The sequence below is a fragment of the Sarcophilus harrisii genome, chromosome 6 (assembly GCF_902635505.1).
Source record: "Sarcophilus harrisii chromosome 6, mSarHar1.11, whole genome shotgun sequence".
In the NCBI taxonomy this organism is placed as follows: Eukaryota; Metazoa; Chordata; class Mammalia; order Dasyuromorphia; family Dasyuridae; genus Sarcophilus; species Sarcophilus harrisii.
Window position 1 is genome coordinate 248,375,202 of NC_045431.1, and position 20,085 is coordinate 248,395,286.

Genomic DNA, 20,085 nt, shown 5'->3' on the forward strand with positions numbered 1-20,085 from the left:
TTTTTATAATCTTGTTTTTCTTGGATTTTGTTTTGTTTTGTTTTGTTTTAGTCTTGTAGTGTTTTTTGTTGGGGGGGGGTTGTTGTTTTTTTGTTTTTGTTTTTGTTTTTTTAGTTTTTTCTTAATCTCTCTCATTTGATTTTTGAAATCTTTTTGAGTTCTAAAACTTCTCTCTGGGCAGGGAGCAATTTAACATTACTCTTTGGAGTAGGAGAGGCTTTTTTTTAATGTCTTTCAGCATGAATCCTGGTTGTCTCTATTAGTAAGTTTCTCTCCTTGAGGTCTTTCTTCTTTGCTAATTCATTTTTTTCAGTAAGAACTATCATGGAGTGGCAGGATGGTGTTCTAGGTTTCACTTCTGCTCTCCCCTGTGACCTGGAATCTCAAACCAAGAGCTCCCCCCTGCTGAAAATGCCAGCAGTCAGCGGTGTCCCTGTTCCCCTACTTCTGCACTTAACTTTTGCTGGATCTTTCTCCTCGAGGGTAGCATCACAACACAGCTGGGCTAGGGTTCCTAATCAACTGAGGTTCCCTTAGATCCTGGACTCCTCTTACTATCCCAGAAGTGAAAGTTTTTGAACTAAGGCTCCAACCAAATACCATTAGCCCCAGGGGTTCTCATTTGCCCTTTCTACAGAGCTAGCCCAGAGGTATTTGCATTTCACATAGATTAATCCTAGCCCCAGGTCTTTCTTCAGAGTTTCTCCTGTTATCCTAGAAGGACTGGTGTTCTGCCCCAAATCTTATTTGTATTTCACCCACCTATGTTCAATCTGAGGCATAAATTTGTTCTGTTTGTGGAGGAAATCTGAAGAGCTTGGAATTTATCAACCTACTTACCAATTCTGCTTCCCAGAATCCTCTACTTAGGCTAACTAGGAAATAACAGAAGAAAAGAAGTCTAATTAAATGAAGGTGTGGAAGGTTTCCAGTAAAAAAGGAAATTTTAGTTGGGATTTAAAGGAAGCAAAGGAGGGCAGCAGATGGGACAAAGGAGAGAGAGCATTTCATGCATTGGAGACAGCCACAAGAAATATATAGAGTCAAGAGAGAAAGCATCTTGTTAGTGAAATAATCAGAAGATGAAGATCACTGGATCAAAAACTAAATATTTAAGAGTAAAGTAGAAGAAGACTTAAAAGGCAACAATGAGTTGTTATGAAAAGTTTAGGATGTCAGCAGAAAATTTGATATTTGATCCTCAAGACTATAGAGAGTCATTAGAATTTGTTGAGTATGAGTGGGGGGGGGGGGAAGGGAGGGGAGGCGGGGATATGATAGAACTCAACTTTAGGAAGATCACTTTAGTGACTGAATGGAGGATGGATTGAAGTGGGGAGAGATTTGAGGCAAGTAGAGCCATTACAAATAGTTTAGCTATGACACTCCATAAGAGATCTAGAAACTACACTATACCTAAAATCCACTTTATTTCAAGCCCTGTGCTAATGACACTGGAGAAGATAATGAAATTTAGAGAAGCTCCAAACTTCTAATTTCATAAAATGCAGAGATTTTTAGAGAAGTAAAATAGAAATAATTATAAATCATTTATTCATTCAAGCAGTGTAATGCCAAAAGAAACTGAGCAAGACAGAGATTAGAGACCAATTCAATAGTTTATTAAATGTAGAGAAGCACTGGGACCAATGGATCCCAGGGTTAGACGAGACTATCATCTCAAAGAGTCTAGCCCCGAGTATTGGGACAGCAAGCCTTTTATGGAATAACAAGAACAATGACAAAGGAGAGACCTAGGTGGGGATGGAGGGAGGTTACTGATATTCTAATGACATTAACGAATGTCTTATAAAACCTTTATCTCAACCATTTAGAGGGGATGGTCATAACCTTAAGGCAGAATGACAAGATAGGACAATTGTAGGAACTGGTCACCCCATTAAAAATGAACTTTGGCATTACAGCAGCACCTTTTTCCCATTTGAAAGCTATTTCCACACTTAATGGTATTTTATTTTTCCAAAAACATGCAATGATAGTTTTCAACATTCAAAATCTTGTGTTCCAAATTTTGCTTCCTCTCTTCCCCCACCTCTTCCCCAAGACAACAGCTATAGAATAAATATGTTCCATTCTTCTAAATATTTCCATATTCGTCATGCTATGCAAGAAAAAGAAAATCAAAAGAAAAAGAAAAACAAGCAAACCACCACAACAAAAAGGTGAAAATACTATGCTTTGATACACATTCATCTCCATAGTTCTCTTCCTGGATGCAAATGGCACTTTCCAACACAAGTCTATTAGAATTGTCTAAATCACCTCATTAACAAGCACTTTACTAAGGGCTATTATTGGATAAAAATGACAGTTCTAAAAATGCATGAAATATTCAAAGAAATCATTTTTAAAGTGAGTTCTGTTTATTTGAATTTCTTGGTTATATAACAAGGATCAGTGTAATATATGGCAGTATTTATTGAAAAATGAATGAACTAAAAGATCTAAAAACCAACCTGGGACTCTTAATCATTCCATCATCCAGGATTCCTGATTCTCAATCACTTTCCTGCTTCCCCTCCCTTCTCATATACAAAAGTCTTTCCACAGTGTTAAAAATTTTCATGAATCTTAAGTCTCCATAAATTTGCATCTTTAACATTCCCCTGGGAGAGAATTATTGATACACAGATTAAGCCTCTGATGGGGAGCAGATTGCAATGCAAACTTGCTTCTTCCTATTCCCCACATATCACCTGTGGCCTCCACAGATAAAACCCTGGAGGATGTGACTGCCCATTAACTTTGTCTTTGTTGTCCTCTATTCAGAATGCTTTCCCCAAATCTCAGACCCACTTTAAGACAGCCCTAGGGAAAAGCATGTGATTCACTGAATCATTCCCCTGAGAAATAACTCAAAGAGAGCCCAAAATAACCTGGATAAGAAGACAATGTCTATCCTGTTGATGGATAGAGGTACTGTGTCAAATAACTGGGTTACTTGATGCAGGGAATAAACTTGGACCATAATCTAAGAAAACTCTGTTTTGATCATTACCCAAAAAGCAATTGTACTTGAAGGCTCTTAGCTTGTGAAGGACACTGAAATTTCTATCCATTTGCAACTGAATGAAATCCAGCCAGAAAGCAGAGGCAGGGAGTACCTGCACCAGCCAAGGTCTCTCCTTTATAGGAAACCCTGCCTCCTTTGAATGTCATGGGCTCTCATTCCATTTAACTCAACAAGAAGTTGAGAATTACAAAGTATTTTATGAACACTGTCACTGGAGCATCTCAAGACAAAGGCCCATGAAACAAAGATTTTCCTTAAATGGCTCATGGAGTCAGAGTCACTGAATAGTGGTAAGGGAGTATAATTTTTTTCTTTATTTTTGTTTAATTGACTAAATAAAGATGTTGGGATTTAGAGTTGGAAGAATCTTAGAGATCATCTAGTCTAGTGCTACACACAGAACCCCCTTATGCTCTGCAAAATCATTGAGACCCTAAAGATTTTTTGTTTATTTTAATTATAGTTATTAATATATTAAAAATTAAAATGTCTTAGAATTTTTTACCTTACAGAAACCTTAAAAAGGTTTCAAGAAACTTAGGGGCTACCAAACACTCTGAAAACTACTAGTTGAAATGAGAAAGGCATTTCCAATAGTCTTGTGATCTACATCCAAAAAAAAAAAAACAAAAAAACTATGGTCTCTGAATGTAAATCAAAGTATAGTACTTTCACCTGTTTTTGTTGTTATTTGTCTTTTCTTTCTCATGTTTTTTTTTTCCTTTTTTTCCTTGATTTTTTTGTGTGTGTGCAGCATGATGAATATGGAAAAATGTTTAGAAGAATTTAGAAGAATTGAACTGTTTAAACTTTTGTGGATTGTTTGCTCTTTAGGAGAAGAAGAAGAGAGAGAAGGAGAAAAATTTAGAACACAAAGTTTTGCAAAAGGTAATGTTGAAAATTATCTTTGCTTGTATAAATACTACTTTAAAAATTTTTTAAAGAGAAGATTATTGGTTGCATCCAACCCATTTATTTTGCAGAGAAGAAAACTGAGCATAGAGAAATGAATATGGGCTCCTTGGTCAGAGGACCTTGGTTCAAATATCTCCCCTCATACTCATGACCTCTGTAATTGAGCAAATCATCTGTCCTGTTTGAGTGTTAGTTTCTCATTTGTAAAATGAAGGTTTTTGCACTAAGTGATCTTTTAGGTCTCTTCCAGCTCTAGGTCAATGGTCCTATAATCTTAGGTCACTTAACAATTCGAGAGCTTAATTTCCTCTTCTATAATGAGAGGAATTTGACTAGAAAGCCTCAATCCTACCGATCCACAATTCCATAATGACTTGCCCAAGAAGATTCAATATTGAATCCAAGATTCTCTGACTCCAAATGCAGGACCTTTTTCTCTAGACTAAGTTTTTCTGGCATCAAATTGAATCAATTTGTCTGTGGTCTCAATTCCTGGTCCTCAAGAAGGAAGGAGAGATGTCAAAGATTTCAGTCTTATAAGAAATGACACTTATCTTTAAGGATATTGAAAACAAAACCCTCATTTTACTTTTAAAAATGCTGACATCCAGAATTAGTTCAGGATCTGGTTCTTGACTCATCTAAATCCAGTATCAACTGACCTGCTCTTTCTATTGCCCAATACTGCAGTTGCTGAAAATAAATTATCCTTGTTTCCAAAAGTATAGAATAATCCATTGTTCTTCCTTCTGGATTCTTGTCCAGCCAAACTGGTCTTCTTCTGCCCCTTATACTTCTACCACCTCTGCATCTTTGCATAACTACCTCACATGCTTGGAAAGAACTTTCTCCTCAGTTCCACCTCATAGAGTCTTTCTCTTCCTTTATGACCCAGTTTGAGCATAGTCTTCTGCAAAAGGCTTTTTTTTTATTCCCCTGCAAACTATTAGGCTCTCCCTTTCCAAATGACCTTATATTTAATAACAAGGTAAATTAATTAATTTGTATTAATGCTACATACATTTTATATTTACTTGCTCTCTCCTCTATTAGATTGTCAGCACCTCATCAATGAAGTTTATTTCATTCTTTGTAATTGTATCTCTAGGATTTAATACTATGTCTGGTTTGTAGTAGGTTCAATTCACTTGCATGTCATAGAATCACTTCTCATGGTCCTCTTCAAGAATGAAGGACAAACAACAATATAATAATGCTTCTTGGTTGATAAATAAGAGAGATTATGCCAACTGAGTAGTGTAGAAGAAAGAATGATGGATTAAGATGTCCTGGTTTCTAATTAATCTGTGCTATGGAATTCACTGGGTTCTAATTAATCTGTGCTATGGAATTCACAACTGGAGTATGTCATTTTCTCTTTCTGGTCTTTAATATTCTCACCTGTAAAATGTTGATATTAAACTTGGAGATCTCTAAGATATATTTCAGCTGTGACACATTCCATCTTCTAAATTTAAAGGTCTCTACCACATTGAGATTTTGTTTTCTAAAGTTCCTTCTTACTCTGAAACTCCCTTTTCTAAAGTCCCTCCTTGCTTTAAGTTGTATTCTTCTAGTTCTAACATACCCCTTTCCAGGTTCCTTCCCAGCTCCAATATTCTATGTTCTAAGGTCCCTCCAAGCTCTGACATACAATGATTCTGCATTCTCAGGGCACATCTGTTCTTCCTTTTTATCCCACACAGTACCATATAACTATGGTAGGCACATAGTAGTCAGGCAATAAATATTTGTTGGCTCAATCAATGGAGAGCTCTTCAGGTAGCCCAGACAGCTCCAGGCTGAGCTCCAACTTTGATCCATCAGGATCAAAGGAGTCATATTATGATCCAATCCTGAATACTTCTTTTTCCCTATATAGACTATCCCTTGTAGTCTCAGATTCTACAACCCTAGCAAACAGCACTAAGTCCAGCTGCCTTGGTTGAGCTGAACAACCCAAACTAGGGGTTGCAGTGGTGAGACTGCTTCCCTTGGGGCATGACATGACTCACATCTCTTTAATCTGTTTTAAAAAATGGTTTTATAAGGAAATCCTAAATCCAGAGTCCCTAGTTCATGACCCAATCAGTTAGTCCACTGTTTGGGAAGAAAATTTGATCCCAAGAGATCATAGGATCTTAGATCTAGAACATTCAAGGGAGATCAGAAGTCTAATCCAACCCTTTTACCTTTACAATAAACAAGTAGCACCATCTGTTTATACTATGGTAGGTACTATTCTGGGAACAGAAGATACAAGTATAAATAATGAAATGATCCCTACTCTCAAGTGGCTTGCATCCAAAAGGGGAAACAAGTACAAACAAATAAATATGTATAATATGTTTCTGTAAATATATGATCTCAAATATAAATATATTCCAATTATTTAAACACAAATTGGTTTGGAAGAGAAGATACTAGCTCTTGGTGGGATCTTGAAGAGCTCTCTGCAAAAGATGATGCTTGAGCTACATCATTTTTCCCCTCTCCCCTACTCTAGAAATACCTAACCATAAGACACACAGGAGCACACACACATGTATGTTTACAGATATGTAAAATTATTCTATACATACTTCTCTTATACTTATTTTTCTGGAAGCAGTTAGCAGCTTTCTTTCTTAACCTTCTTTCTTATATTTTATCTTTATTCTCTTTCTTTATTTTCCCTTCTCTTACAATTGTTGCCTTTAAAGTTATGGCACTTGCAGAACCACTGGTAAGCCATGCACATAGTCAGAGAAGCTCACAAAAGTATCTTTATCTTTATTATTGCTGTTGCTGTGCTGTTGCTGCTGCTGCTAATGTTGTTCCAATCCTGGAAAAGAGTCTCTACAATGTAAGATTTAAGTCTGGTTTCTCAACAGTTTTATCTTTAAAACATGGTGTTGTGAGAAAGGAATAGGGCAAAATTTAAGGAAAAAAATCCATAAGAGAACTCCTCCATCAAATACCTGTTTGTTTTTAAGAATAGAAAACAATGAAGAGTCAGAAATGATCTTAGAATTCAGAATACCAAATGAATAATGTAAATTCTATGATTATTAGTTTCCCTGCCTGTAATGGGGGTGTGATATATAGATGTCAAATATATTGCCACTATGTGTGGCTCTACCTAAAATTAAATGTAATGGAATACATTTAACAAAATAAATAAAAATCAATAGAAAATAGATAATGTTAATATGTGGTTTTCTAAGTCAAAATACAGTCGACAGGTATCTTTATGTGTCATTTAGTGGCCTCTATTTCTATTTGAGTTTGACGCCATTGCATTTCCATGAGTATCTATGATATTCATGAGCGGTAACCATAATCTTCACATCTTGAAGTGAAAGGAGTAGAGGATTTAGAGTCAAAGAATCTGGATTGAAATCCTGGCTCTTATTTACTAGTTCTTTGACTCTAGATTAGTTTTTTGACCTCTCAAGAATCTAATTAACTTTTCTATCAAATAAGGAGTTAGGGTAGGCCCTAGCCTAGAACACTGGTTCTCAAATTTTTGTTTTCAGTATCTTTATCCTATTAAAAATTATTGAGGAGCTCTCTAAAGAGTTTTTGTTTATCTGCATTATATTTATAGACATTAGACCATATTGGAAAATAAAAATTATTTTTGAATTTGTAGACCCTCTAAAAGGGTTTCGGAGATCCCCAGGATTCTCTAGACCATACTTTGAGAACCATTGGGCTAGGGGTTCTCTAATGTACCTTCTAGGTCCAATTCTGTTAGTAACTCATTTTAGAGCTTTGCTATTGGAAAGGTTAAAAAAGTAGAACGTGAACTTGGAAAGACTTTGAAAAGGAGTAGAACTTAGTAAGGTCTAGCAAGCTATGGTCCATGAGGACACAAAGAAGCAGATGTAATCAAATAACTGAACAGCAACCACAATTATTATTAAATTATTTGTTGTAAGAGATGACTTTCTGAAAATGAGGAAGAAGCAGAATATCTATTATTTAAACCAAGGACATCACCATGAAACTATTTTTAAAAAATAGAATATAGAATGTCAAAGCTAAAAGTGACATTAGAATATTGAACACAAAAAATCAAAATTGCAAGAGAACTTAGAGGTTAAAAGTTTAACCAAATAGGTTAAAAAAAATACTAACACACAGAAATGTGGGATGATTTTTCTAAGGTGATCTATAAAAGTCCCTGTGGATTCCACAAAGCTATGATTTCGTTTTTGGCTATGTCTAGTAACTGGACCAATTTTTCTATCTTTCTTTGGCAGATAAAAGATGTCTTCTCCCTACACTCTCCAGGTCAACCAGTCTGGCCCCACTGAATTTGTGTTCCAAGTGTTCAGCACTTCCCCCAGGATCCAGGCCCTCCTCTTCTGCTTCTTCCTCCTTCTTTATATGATGATTCTCTGTGGGAACACTGCCATCATCTGGGCTGTGTTCACCCATAGCTCCCTACACACCCCTATGTACTTCTTCTTGTCCAACCTATCCTTCCTGGAGATCTGTTATACCACTACTCTGGTACCATTGATGCTCTCCAACATCTTTGGATCCCAGAACCCCATCACATTGGCTGGATGTGGGATCCAAATGTTCTTTTTTGTAACTCTTGGTGGGACTGACTGTTTCCTATTGGCTGTCATGGCATATGATCGCTATGTGGCCATCTGCCATCCCTTACACTATACTCTCATTATGACCCAGAAGTTGTGTGTCCAGATGGTGGGTGGTTCCTTGATCCTGGCTCTTTTTCTTGCCTTGCACCTCACATCCCTGGTCTTTACTCTGCCCTTCTGTGGGCACCTCAGGGTGATCAAGCACTTTTTCTGTGATGTACCACCTGTCCTAAGACTGGCCTGTGCTGATACTCATATTCCCCAGGCTGTGGTCTATGTGGTAAGCATCATTCTCCTGACCATCCCGTTCCTGCTCATCTGCATCACCTACGTCTTCATCACCAACAGCATCTTGCACATTCGTTCATCTGAGGGCCGCCAGCGAGCCTTCTCTACCTGTTCCTCCCATCTTACAGTAGTCCTGATACAATATGGCTGCTGCAGTTTAGTCTACTTCCGTCCTCCATCAAGTACCACAGAAGAAGAGGATCGAATGCTTGCCTTGGTCTATACCTTTGTAACCCCACTGCTTAATCCCATTATTTATACCCTTAGGAACAAGGATGTCAAAAATGCTCTGAAAAAAGTTGTGAGCATGAATAGATAATCAGATCTATTTAATATTAATCAATCAATTTAAAGAGCATTTATTACATGCTTATGAAGAATAATTTTTAATAGTCCCTGCCGACAAGAATTAAAATTCTAATGGAGTTTTCTGACAGTTCCTGAAAGGAGGGGAGAAATTAGAGTCATTGGAGTTGTATTTTAAGTGTAGTCAAAAGACTTACAATTTTTGTTTTGTTGTGTTTTTTAAACAAGTATCCTAGTCTATGGCAAGAACAACCATTATCTTTATATCAGAGGTACTGAATTCCAGAAACAAAATTCAAACCCAGTTTTCTGACAACAAAATCAGCTCTATCTACTATACCTAATAAGATAAAGAGCTTGGTGGAATTGCTTTGATATTAAGGCCTTCCACAGTCAACATAAAAAGTATTAAATGTGTCTGTCTCTATCCCTCCCCCAATATCAGTTCTACCTGCAGGATTTTCCTATTATTTGTAAGGAGATGAGCTAAGCGATGATCATATAAGATAAAAAAAAGAAAATTGTAGTCCCAGAAGCATAGAAAAGTGTTTTGCTGTCAAATGAAATGGTTTGGGTGATAGTTTTTTTTTTTTTTTTTTTTTTTTTTAATTACAAGGAAGAGCTCAATATCAATGGTATTTGGTTTTACCTAAGGTATAAAAAAAGTTTTGATTTTTTTATAACAGCCTATGCCTTCAATAAGCTTTGTACTTTGTCCTAGAAGTCCAGCAGCTTTACCAGGGACATATATGAAACAGATGATTTTTAATAGGAGCAAAGACAAGTCAAGGACAATTTGAGAAAGGAGAAAAGCTTGCAAATCTCCACCCATGTGATCTCCCACCAATGGAGAGCTTGGTTTTCTCTGTCTGGACTTCCAGTATTCCCCAAATCATACTTCACCCACATGGACACTCAGGACCGGATAACATTTTTTTCATGTATTCACTGTATTCAAGGATCATGAGACACAAGAGCACCAGAGAGAATGAAACCCTTAATTCACAGAGACTTTAGTTGGGCTCTATGAGAATCTGAAATACAAAATAGAGTTGTTCTGATGTCTCTGAGCATTTTCTGGGTAGCAAAGGCTAGAGAGAGGAAGATGTCCAGAGTTTACTCTTCTGTTGCACACTGTAGCCAAAAGAAATGCAGCAAGTCATCTTCCCACCTGAGAAATGATGCCAGGGATGAGGACAAGAAAAAAATTACTAATGCTTCAGAGAATGTCCAAAGAATAAAAAGAATAACATTTGGGAAACTGTGAACAGATCTCAATTTTCTCTGTCCACCCCAATGTGTTAAAGCACCTGGGAACTAACTACATCAAAAAAGCATGCTAAGGCAAGCAGCTTGGTTGTCCAGTGGGTAGAATGCTATGTATGTCATCATGAAAACCTTAGTTCAAATCCAGTCTAAAATATTTCCTAACCGTGCAACTCTTGACAAGTCACTTAACTCTTTGTGTCTCAATTTTCTTATCACTGAAATGGAAATAATAGTGTCTATTTCACAGGGTTGTTGATAGGATCAAATAAGACAAAAGATTACAATGATTTGCAAACCTTAGAGTGCTCTGTAAATGTGAACTACAGTTATTACTAACTAATTTCCTAAGGCCTATATCAGTTGCCACCTACTTGCAGGAACTTTTCCTGATCCTCTGAGCTGAAAACAATCTTTCCCTCAAATTTTTCTGGAATACTTTGAATATTCCCCTTGATGCTATCAAAGTACTGTGTTTCTCTTTGCAAATCTCTTCCTCTCTCACTCTCCAAAAGAGTAGGAGCTCTTTGAGGGGAGCCACTGTATTATATTTTATCCTTCTATCTTCAGTATCTGGTTCAGTACTTTATATATGGCAAACACTTTAAATCATTTTGGATGAATTAGAATTTTTTTGACATTTTTCCACTTGAGAAAACTGAAACTTAACTCCCTTTAGCCACATTCTACATAAATTGATATAAAATTGTAGTTTAGCCATTTTTCCCTGGAGAAATTAACTAGAAGACAACTAAGCTCCTTGATGGAGGGGAGAAGAAAAAGAGGTAATAAAGAGAGCAAGATTCCCTTCTACTAGTCTTCAGTCTCCAGTTGGGATATCCACTGAACAAGTCTATAGAAATATGAATGTCCATTAGCTTTACCCAAGTTGTCCTCAATTCACAGTTTTCCCCTCTGCTTCAGGGACCCATTCCTCTGAGAGAGAGCCCAGAGAAGTCCGTAAATAACCTGATTAAAGTAAAACATGACTAGACTATGATTGGAGTCAACAGGGATTACATTTGTTGGCTTTTCTCATTCAGCAGAAGCATCCTGAATCTCATTCTAGAAAGTATCCATGGTACATATGACCACTCTACACTAAAGCTATCTCAACTCTAAAATCCCAGGTAGAGAAAGATACCAGTATCTGTTCCCACCTTTAGTTCTATTAGATCTAGCCAGAGAGGTAAAGAAAGGGGAATATCCATTAGGCAGGAGCTCTTTTTTCTAGTTACTCATAATACCCTTTGAAAATCATGTAATCTCCATTTAAATCAATGAGAAGGTAGAAAGAAAGTAACTGAGCTCTGTTGTAGATGGGCACAGGAGCATCTCAGGACAAAAGCAGACTGCTGATCAGCTCTTCCCTCAGATGACTGATGGATTCAGAGATGCTGGAAAGAAGAGGTAATTTCACTGCTTCCTTTTTATTTACTTATTGAAATGAGATCTCAGGATTTGGAGCAGGGAACGTCCCTTAGAATTAATTCAGTCTAAACACTCCTTTTACAAAGAAAAAAACTGAATCCCAGTGAAAGGAAGTGTCTGGCCAAAAAAACATAGTCAACTGAGAGGTTTGGGGTTTATCTCTAATGTTCTTTTCATCCTAATGGACTTTTCAGGGGTTATCATAGAAATGTGTGTAAGCCAGCCTATTTTGGACCTCATACAGGATTATGGTTAAAAGCAACAAGAATCTTTGATATCAATCAAATCCATAGATGTACTTTCCTAGATAGGAATAATATGTTCATTTCTTTGGATAACTGTCCATATTTGTAATGAAGGAAGAAGGTTTCTTTTGAAGGAAACCTCTTGGAGGGGTAGGGGACAATCATCAGTCAGTAGATTAGTGGGCAATGATAGATAACAGAAAGAAAAAAGAACATCAAGGAAATATTTCAAATTCAGAGAAGAAATTAAAAAGAAATGTAAAAGAGAACACAAATTTTAAATTATTATATATGTGTGAATATGTATATATATTTGTGTACATATATATGTTTCTGAACGAGTGTTACATAAATTCAAGATTTCTTATGCAATTTTCTTTTTGATATATTATTTGTTTTATGGATGGTTATTAGGTTCACAATAATAAAGAAAATGTTAAATATAGAAAAAAGTAGACCAATTAGACATACTCTCCTATCTTATTGTCACTTGATCCAGTTCTCAAGATCTCCATCTATAATATGCTTCAATGGCTCAGGTGTGTCAGTCTTATCTCACTGAACACACCATAAATTGAAGTACAAAAAAGACATGCGAATAAAGACATATGAGTTGAAAAGACAATTCTGCTACTAAACTGCCATGTCATATTGGGCAATCATTCCACTCCAGTTATAATTGAATGTTCTCTTAGAGGCCATGTAATCCAGTCCTATCCCTTTGTTTTCAGACATGAAGAAACTGAGGCTTGGAGAGATTAGTTAGGCTATCTATAGCCAGCCACACAGCTAGTAAAAGTCTAAGGCAAGATTCAAATTCAGGTCTTTCTAACTGTTACATGTAACACTCCTGTGCCATCTGTCTCATTTTTCTCATATATAAAATTAAAAGGATGATAAACTTAATACTCTTTAAGGTCCCTTCCAGCTCTGACATTCAATGACTTTAGTTACTTAAGAGCAGGGCCCATTTTTCCCATTTCTCTGCACTAGATACACTGCTGGGCACATAATAAATGTTCAATTGGTGTTTGTTCATTCAATGATTAGGTTAACTCAGACAGACTTCATAATACCACAGAACCAGATAAGTCCTCTGACTTTTGTGGTCAAGTATATAAGCCAATTCTTAGTGCTTCCCTCTCCCTCCTTTGTTAATTCACCCTAAGCTCAGAGCCCCAAACCCAAGGAATCTCAATTTCTTAAGTCACAAAGCAGCCAAGCATCTGCCCTATAATGATGAAGTGGGATCCCTCAGGATCAGGCTACAGGACACATCTCTATAATTCATGAAAAAGAGATTATCCTCAGAAAGTTATTTAAACCAAATTTCACAATCCTTCATCTAAATGGCTAAATGCATGCATGGGACAGAATCTCATAGCATCATAGACTTAGAGGTGGAAAGGACCTTAAAGATTATCTAATCCAATTCCTTGGTGTTACATGAGGAAAGCAAGAAGCAGAGAAATGATTTTGCTCATGGTTACTCAGGTAGAGAGATCTGGAATCGTGTTTTGAACCCATGTATTCTCATAGTAAAAATGGTAAAAAAAAAATAAATAAATAATAATAGTAGTAGTAATAATAGTAGCAGCAGAAATAGTAGTTGTAGCAGTAATAGTAGCAGCAGTAGTAGTAGTGACAGCAGCAGCAGCAGTAGGAATAGTAGTAGTAGTGGTGGTAGTAGTAGTAGTAGTAGTAATAGTAGTAATAGTAGTAGTAGCACAAAAATTGTTAGTCATACTAGTAAGCATTTACATAGTGTTTTAAGGTTTGAAAGGCATCTTATATCTGCTCATTCACTTGATTCTCACAATGATAATGAAATAAATGCCATTATTCTTACATTACAGATGAGAAAACTGAAATAGGTTTAATGACTTGCTGAGAATCAACTAGCTAATAAGAGTAAGAGGCAGGATTTGAACTTGGGTCTTCCCAATTCCAAGTGCTATATTCTATCCACTTCACTACCTAGCTTCCAGGATTCCTTCTTCTTTACTTCACAGATACTCATCTATACAGGTGCAGATGGCAACCCACAACTGCTGTCCTCAAGCATCTTATTCCCTCCTTGCAGAGAAAAGAGATAAGATATTTATACCTCCTTTTAGTCATTCTTCTTCATGTCATCCCCATAAACCCTCCATAAAGAAGCTATTCAATGTACTGACTGCTTTTCTTTAGCATAGGTGTACCTAATCTAGGATTCACAGACTCAGGAGTGTCCAAAGAGCATCCATAAAGCAATTTCATAAAGCCAATGAATTTAGGTGAGAAAAATACATTTAAATTCAGCAAAATCGTTTTCCTTTCCCATTCTGTATATTTTATTTTGCTCATTTCAAAACATTCTGAAAAAGAATTCTTCTCCAAAGCATAATCGATGACTCAAAAAAGAAAAAAAAAAGATTAAATGGTTCTGCTCTATGTCTTTTCACAATCTCTGATTTCTTTTATATTACCTGAAATGTCACTTCATCTCATCTAATCCCTCTAAGAGTGTTTAGCCATTAGAGAAATGGAAAATAGTCAAGGTTCTTTACTAATATTCTTTGTCTTAAAATCACTACTAGCATATATACAGGACAGCTTTGTCCCTGCAATACTTTCTTTCAGTTCAGTGTGATTCAACAAGCATTTGTCTAATTCTTGGTATCATTGGCTAGTGTCACGATACATAATCCAGGCAGCAATACCTTGAATAAAACTGATCTTTGGTCACTAGACAGAATGGAAACATTGGATTATGAAATCACAGAGTTATATGAGAATTCTAAAATAGCAACTAATTCATCCTCATTTGATATACAAGGAAACTGTGGTCAAAATTGGAGGGAGAGGGGGAGGGTCATTTGCTAAATTCAACAGCTACTTAACAGAGTTTGTAAAGGGCTTTAAAAGCTAAAAACAAGAGCCAATTGGAAGCCACTGGAGTTGATATAGTAGAACTGACACAGTTAGTTCTGTACTTAAGAAAATTGCTTTCACATATCATGGATGGTGAACTGAAGCATAGAGAGACTTAAGACAGAGAAACCAGCTGAGAGTGTGATATACTAATCTAAGCTAATTGTGATGAGAGCCTATACTTAGGGCAATACCATGTGAGTAGGGGAAAAAAGGGCAAGAAATATTGCTAGAAGTAGCAAGATTTGGCAAGTGACTGAATATGTGGGATGAGGGAGAGAAGGAATAGAGGATAATACTAAGATTATGAATCTTGAAAGTAGAAATAATTTCAATGAATATAAGCAAGTTTGGAAGAGAGATGAGTTATGAGGAAAGATAAAGAGTTCTCTTTTGAGTACATTAAGTTTGACATATTTTCCTGACATACATTTTTAATGCCCAATAGACAATTGGTAATGCAAGACTCAAAGTCAGAAAAGAGATTGGAGCTATATATCCACATCTGAGAATCACTGGCATAGAATGATCATTTTAAAATTTATAAATTGATGAAGTCAGAAAAGAGAGAATCCAGAAAGAGAAGAGTAAAGGAACCTGGCAAAGAGCTTTGGGTAACACTTCTAGGTAGGGGACATGACCAGGATGATGAATAAGCAAAAGAAATTAAAAAAGTGTAATTAGAGAGATAAGAGAGCAAGTGTAAAAAAACCTAGAGAGAAACAAGTACCCAGGAGAAGAGGGTATTCAACAGATTTAGACTCAGCAGCTAGTGGGAGAATGATGAGAACTAACAAAGGAAATCAGATTTATCGATTAAGAGATTTTTGGTAACATTATAGAGAGCAATTTCAGCTGAGTAATGAGGTTGGAAATGGAAACCAGAGTGCAAAGGATTGAGAAATGACTGAGAAAAAAGGAGCTGAAACAGTGAGTGTAGACAGTAACAACTGTAGGAGTAACAACAATATAATGATGCTTCTTGGTTGATTATTAAGAGAGATTATACCAACTAAGTAGTGTAGAAGAAAGATTAATGGATTAAGGTGCCCTAGGTTCTAATCAATCTCTGTTATGAAATTCACTTCGCAACCAGAATGTCATTTTCACTTTCTGGTCTTCAATTTTCTCACCTGTAAAATGATGATATTAAACTCAGAAATCTCTGATATATTTCAGCTGTGACCCATTCCAGCTTCTTTACCACATCTGACATTTTGTTTTCTAAAGTTCCTTCTCACTCTGAAATTCCCTTTTCTAAAGTCCCTTATTGCTTTGACATTGTATTCTTCCAGTTCTAACATGCCCTATTTCAGGTCCCTTCCAAGCTCTAACATTCTGTGCTCTAAGGTCCCTCCAAGCTCTGACATACTGTGACATCAGTTCTTACTTTTTATCCCACACAGTGCCATAGCTATAGCAGGCACATAGCAATCAATCAATCTATATTGATTCCATTGGAATCCATTGATTCTATCTATCAATGGAAAGCTCTTCAGGTAGTCCAGACAGCTCCAGGCTGAACTCCAACTTTGATCCGTCAGCTACTTGAGAGGAAGGAGCCATATTATGACCCAATCCTGAAAACTCTCTTCTCCCTCTGTAGATAACTCCTTGTAGTCTCAGATTTCACAGCCCTAGCAAACAGCACTAAGTCCAACTGCCTTGGTTGAGCTGAACAATCTGACCTAGGTGTGATGATATTCACTGCTTCCCTCAGTGCAGAACTGCAGGGTACTCACATTTCTTTAATCTGCTTTTTTAAAAAAATGATTCTATTAGGAAATCCTAAATCCAGAGTCCCTGGTTCATGACCCAGTCAGTATCTACTGTTTGGAAGAGAAATTTGATCCCATGAGATCATAGGATCTTAGATTTAGAACATTCAAGGGAGATCAGAGGTCTCATCCAACCCTTTACTTTTACAATAAACAAGTAGCACCATCTGTTTATACTATGGTAGGTACTATTCTGGGAACAGAGGATACAAGAACAAAAAATGAAATTATCCCTACTCTCAAGCAGCTTACATCCTAAAAGAGGAAACAAATGCATATAAATAAATGTGTGTAATCTGTTTCTAGAAATATGTGATCTCAAATATAAACATATTCCAATTATTTAAACACAAATTAGTTTGGGAGAGAGGATAGTAGCTCTTGGTGGGATCCTGAAGAGCTCTCTGCAAAAGACGATATTTGAGGTACATCTTTTTTCCCCTTTCCTCTATGCTAGAAGTAGCTAATCATTAGACCCACATGAGCACACACACATGTGTGTATACAGATATGTAAAATTATTCTATACATACTTCTTTTATACTTAATTTTTTTGGAAGCAGATAACAGCCTTCTTTCTTAACCTTCTTATATTTTATCTTTATTTTCTTTCTTCATTCTTCATTTTTTTACAATTGTGGGCTTTAAAGGTATGGCACTTGCAGAACCACTGGTAAGCCATGCACACAGTCAGAGAAGTTCATTAAAGTATCTTTATCTTTATTATTGCTGTTGTGTCGTGCTGCTCCTGCTGCTGTTGTTGTTATAATCCTGGAAGAGAGTCTCTACAAGGTAAGATTTAAGTCTACTTTCTCAATAGTTTTATCCTTACAACATGGTGCTGTGAGAAAGGAATGGGACAAAATTTAAGGAAAAGAATCCTTAAGAGGACTTCCACACCAAATACCTTTGCTTTTAAGAATAGTAGACATAGTAAAAAAAAAAAAAAAAAAAAAAAAAAAAGAATCAGAAATGACCTTAGAATTCAAATACCAAACAAATAATTTAAATTATATGATCCCCAGTTTCCCTGCATGTAATGGGGGTGTGATATATAGATGTCAAATATATTGCCTACCTAGATTAAAATGTAAAAACATTTAACAAAATAAAAAATCAATAGAAAATAATGTTAATATGTGGGTTTTTTAGTCAAAATGCAGTTGACAGGGATCTTTATATGTCATTTAGTGGCCTATTTCTTTTTCAGTTTGATACCATTGCATTTCCATGACTATCCGTGATATTCATGAGCAGTGTTCATCATCTCCAAATCTTGAAGTGAAAGGAGTAGAGCATTTAGAGTCAGAGAATCTGGATTGAAATCCTGGTTGTCATTTACTAGTTCTTTGACTCTAGATTAGTTTTTTGTCCTCTCAACAATGTAAGTAACTTTTCTATCAAATAGTTAGGCTAGGGGGTTCACTAATGTCCCTTCTAGATCCAATTCTGTTAGTAACTCATTTTAGAGCTTCACTATCAGAAAGGTAAAAAAGTAGTTATTCTCTTAAATATCAATAGAAATGTGCAATAAATAGATGCCCAAAGAATGGGATGGATAGGTCTAGAAATAACCTTAGAATGTAGAACATATTAAAAAGTAACAATATTAAAACTACTTGCTACTGGTCAAAAAAAGAAAAGAAAAGATCAATGGGACACACAAACCAAGGAAGGTAAAACAATATATGTGATAAACTTAAAACAAAAATTACATAGGAAAGAATCCTTTATTCATCAGAATATCATTAAAAAAAATGGAAAACAACCTAGAGATTTTGGACTTAGTCTACCATCTTATACTATATTCCATGATTAGTTCAAAAAATATGAAAGATCACATCATAAAAATGGCAAAGGATAAAATGGATGGCTAGAGTGATGGAAACAATGAACATGAACTTGGAAAGACTTTGAGAAAGAGTAGAGCTTAATAGGGTCTAGCAAGCTATGGTCCATGAGGACACAAAGAAGCAGACATAACCAAAAGAATGAACAACAAAACAACAACAATTGTTATTAAATTATTTTCATGAGATGACTTTCTAAAAAGGGGAAAGAAGCAGAATATCTATTATTTAAACCAAACAACACCATGAAGCTATTTTTTAAAAAAAACTCAGAATATAGAATGTCAGAGCTAAAAGTGGCTTTAGAACATTGAACACAAAAAATCAAAACTGCAAGAGACCTTAGAGGTTTAAAACTTAATCAAACAGGTAAAAAGTACTAACCCACAAAAATGTGGGATGATTATCCTAAAATGATCTTTAAAAGTCTCTGTGGATTCCACAAAGCTATGATTTCATTTTTGGCTATATCTAGTAACTGGACCAATTTTTCTATCTTTCTTTGGCAGATGAAAGATGTCATCTCCCTACACTCTCCAGATCAACCAGTCTGGCCCCACTGAATTTGTATTCCAAGTGTTCAGCACTTCCCCCAGGATCCAGGCCCTCCTCTTCTGCTTCTTCCTCCTTCTTTATATGATGATTCTCTGTGGGAACACTGCCATCATCTGGGCTGTGTTCACCCAAAGCTCCTTACACACCCCTATGTACTTCTTCTTGTCCAACCTATCCTTCCTGGAGATCTGTTATACCACTACTCTGGTACCATTGATGCTCTCCAACATCTTTGGATCCCAGAACCCCATCACATTGGCTGGATGTGGGATCCAAATGTTCTTTTTTGTAACTCTTGGTGGGACTGACTGTTTCTTATTAGCTGTCATGGCATATGATCGCTATGTGGCCATCTGCCATCCCTTACACTATACTCTCATTATGACCCAGAAGTTGTGTATCCAGATGGTGGGTGGCTCCTTGATCCTGGCTCTTTTCCTTGCCTTGCAACTCACATGCCTGGTCTTTACTTTGCCCTTCTGTGGGCACCTCAGGGTGATCAAGCACTTTTTCTGTGATGTACCACCTGTCCTAAGGCTGGTCTGTGCTGATACTCATATTCCCCAGGCTGTGGTCTATGTGGTAAGCATCCTTGTATTGACCGCCCCTTTCTTGCTCATCTGCGTCACCTACGTCTTCATCACCAACAGCATCTTGCACATTCGTTCAGCTGAGGGCCGCCAGCGAGCCTTCTCTACCTGTTCCTCCCATCTTACAGTAGTCCTGATACAATATGGCTGCTGCAGTTTGGTCTACTTCCGTCCTCCATCAAGCACCAGAGAAGAAGAGGATCGAATGCTTGCTTTGGTCTATACCTTTGTAACCCCACTGCTTAATCCCATCATTTATACCCTTAGGAACAAGGATGTCAAAAATGCTCTGAAAAAAGTTGTGAGCAGAAATAGATAG

At 36.5% G+C, this 20,085-nt stretch overlaps 2 protein-coding genes across 2 annotated transcripts; both read left to right on the forward strand.

Annotated features, from left to right (window-relative positions):
- The first annotated feature begins 3,299 nt into the window (after positions 1–3,299).
- On the forward strand, positions 3,300–9,151 carry LOC100913449 (olfactory receptor 10Q1-like). The gene is made up of 2 exons (XM_003773969.2): positions 3,300–3,332; positions 8,204–9,151. Exons 1-2 carry the CDS (start codon positions 3,300–3,302, stop codon positions 9,149–9,151), a joined length of 981 nt encoding a protein of 326 aa, XP_003774017.2.
- A 9,986-nt stretch (positions 9,152–19,137) lies between these two features.
- Positions 19,138–20,085, forward strand: LOC100913189 (olfactory receptor 10Q1-like). Its single transcript, XM_003773968.1, has one exon. The coding sequence runs from the start codon at positions 19,138–19,140 to the stop codon at positions 20,083–20,085; it is 948 nt and encodes a 315-aa protein (XP_003774016.1).

Coding starts and splice junctions, on each gene's coding strand:
- LOC100913449 (XM_003773969.2), top strand. CDS start 3,300: ATGGAGTCAGAGTCACTGAATAGTGGTAAGGGA. Junction 3,333..8,203: donor CACTGAATAGTGGTAAGGGA/GTATAATTTTTT, acceptor GGCAGATAAAAG/ATGTCTTCTCCCTACACTCT.
- LOC100913189 (XM_003773968.1), top strand. CDS start 19,138: ATGTCATCTCCCTACACTCTCCAGATCAACCAGTCTGGCCCCACTGAA.